The sequence below is a fragment of the Humulus lupulus genome, chromosome 9 (genome assembly GCF_963169125.1).
Source record: "Humulus lupulus chromosome 9, drHumLupu1.1, whole genome shotgun sequence".
Taxonomy (NCBI): domain Eukaryota; kingdom Viridiplantae; phylum Streptophyta; class Magnoliopsida; order Rosales; family Cannabaceae; genus Humulus; species Humulus lupulus.
The window spans coordinates 164,591,298-164,593,749 of NC_084801.1; the positions used below are offsets into that span (position 1 = coordinate 164,591,298).

The 2,452-nt window shown below is 33.0% G+C and overlaps 1 protein-coding gene across 1 annotated transcript; it reads right to left on the bottom strand.

The window, feature by feature from the left end:
* Nucleotides 1-745: 745 nt before the first annotated feature.
* Nucleotides 746-2,009, bottom strand: LOC133800924 (probable methyltransferase PMT26). Its single transcript, XM_062239035.1, has 2 exons — nt 1,272-2,009; nt 746-1,136 (listed from the first exon to the last, which is right to left on the bottom strand). The coding sequence occupies exons 1-2, from the start codon at nt 1,846-1,848 to the stop codon at nt 1,075-1,077; spliced, it is 639 nt and encodes a 212-aa protein (XP_062095019.1). The 5' UTR covers nt 1,849-2,009; the 3' UTR covers nt 746-1,074.
* Between the last annotated feature and the right edge of the window lie 443 nt (nt 2,010-2,452).

Here is a 2,452-nt window from a genome sequence, read left to right on the forward strand (position 1 = left end):
ATCCTCACTTTCTCTCTCATCACTTTTGATTTCCTTATTTTCTCTCTCATCACTTATTATCTTATCATTTTTTCTCTCATCACTTCCTATATCCTCATTTTCTCTCTCCTCATTTTTTTTCGGTCTCACCATTTTACAATACATTATCTCATTATTTATTATAAACTTTTAAAAGATTTTTCTCTTTGTTAATATATTTATTAATTTTTTATTTAAGATTTTAAAAAAACTAAAAAATTATTTTTAGAAAACATTAACCAAATCGTTGTTGTTTTTTAAAAACTATAAAAAGTATTTTCTGTTATCATTTCTGAAAACACAATTTTGAAAACAAAAAATAGAAAACAATACCAAAAAGGCCCAAATTTTGTAGTGGTTGTCCTTGAAATTGAAATTGGTATTTAAATGTCCCATGTTTTTTTGTTGTGGCTATCAATTTACATTGCATGAATATAGTAAAATTTTCAATGAGCCAATTAATTTTCAACTATATTCACATTGAAAGAGATATTTTTAAAGAATAGTAGTAAGATAGAATCCTCATGTTTTATCATCTTGGGAAGTTAACAATGACTATTAAATAAAGATAAATTTACATAAAAATGATGCAAAGATTTTGTAACAATAGTTACGAATACATAACACGAACAATCAAAAGATATTTACAATGGTCAATTGCTAACCACTATGATATCAATAAAAAGCTATTTGACTTTCATATAGCTCATCTACATAAACTCATTAATCCAATCCAATCCAATCTTTTTCTTATTTCTTTTTCATACTTTTGAATTTAAAAGGAGAAGTAAAATAACTTTGGATCAAATGGGTACTTTTTTCTTTTCTTTTTCCTTTTTTGTTAACTAAGGATAAAAACATTACAAGCAAACTGTGAGCAGTGTAGTATGCCGATGCAATTGTTATATACATTCACACACACCCAACTCTTTAAGAACAAATAACAAATGTTAACAAATCACACCTCAGAACACAAATCTGAACTATTCATAAACCCCCAAAAAAAATATTACCATAACAAAACAAGATCTCTTTTCTCTTTTCTTTTTTCATTCTCTAATCTTTGACAAGGGAGTTGATTAGAATACAGGCCTCGTCAGGTGTAGGAACAACATCATCTAGTCATAAGAATAAACACTTGTCAACAACACATAGCAAGGTACGATGTCGTATTATATGCATCAAGAATCCAAGAATAGCTCATATATGAAGAAAGAAACCAAAGCATGAGAAAGAGTTAAGAAAATAGTTACCTGGAATCGAAGTTGGGAAGCGGGAAACAATGGTCTCAATGATACCACCACCACTACCACCACCACCATTCTCCTTCTCACCATCTGTTTTTTTCTCTCTTATTCCATTCTCATCTTCACTCTTAGAAACCCCATTTGGAGATTCACCCTTTTGAGCTGAAAACTCCCCTGTTTTGGGACTTGAAGGAGAGACTAAGTTGGATATGAAATCGGTTATAAGCCCACCTTTTCTCTCATCATCTTTATCAACTTCTTGGCCTTCTTTCTCAGACTTAGAATCCCCATTTGGTGTTTCATCCTTTTGAGCTGTAAACTCCCCTCCTTTGGGACTAGAAGGAGAGACTAAGTTGGATATGAGATGGGTTATGAGTCCACCTCTTTTCTCATCATCTTTATCAACTTCTTGATCTTCTTTCCCAGAAACTAGTTTAGGCAGAATTTTCTCTATGAACCCACTTGAGCTTTTCTGGTCTCCTTCAACTTTAGCATCTTGATGTTTTTCACTCTCACCATTTTCTTCATTTAAAGGGGTAAAATGAAGCCTAGTTTCTTCTGGTACTGGCATGAGATCATCCATCTTTGGTATTTGTTTTCTTGAGGGTGTTCCTTTAGGAGTTTTCTCAGTCTCACTAGGCACCGAATCGAATGAGAGAGTAGGATATTTGGGGAATGGGAGTTGGGAGTGAGATGTTAATATAAGCTAAAAAAATTGAGACACTAAAAAATCACCCAAGACAAGAACAAAGATCGTATATATTAATGAAAAATCACTGCTTTGTTACACGTATTCCATAGTATTAGTCTCATGAAATTGGTCGACCAGTGTGCAGAGAACACGTTTCCAAGTAGTTTAGTATGATTACCGTTTACCGACAAGGAAAGTCGGTGCAAAAGGCCCTGATTTTAAGGGCTCGCAATGTCCAAGTTATGCAATTCAGATTGGGGCCCACATTAGGGTCCGGCTATTGTAGTGTTAAGCTAAATTGGGCTTCTTTAGGTGGACCTTAATTAGGTTGAGCTGGCCCATTCTTTTGTTATTTCTCACTATATTTTACAAATCTTGGTCCCTCTTAGAGAAAACTTTAATTTTTTCCATTTAGCACATTACTAAATATATTTTGAAATATATCAATGTTATGCCAAAATGAACTCTTCCTGTGCTGTTAAACTCCACTGAATGG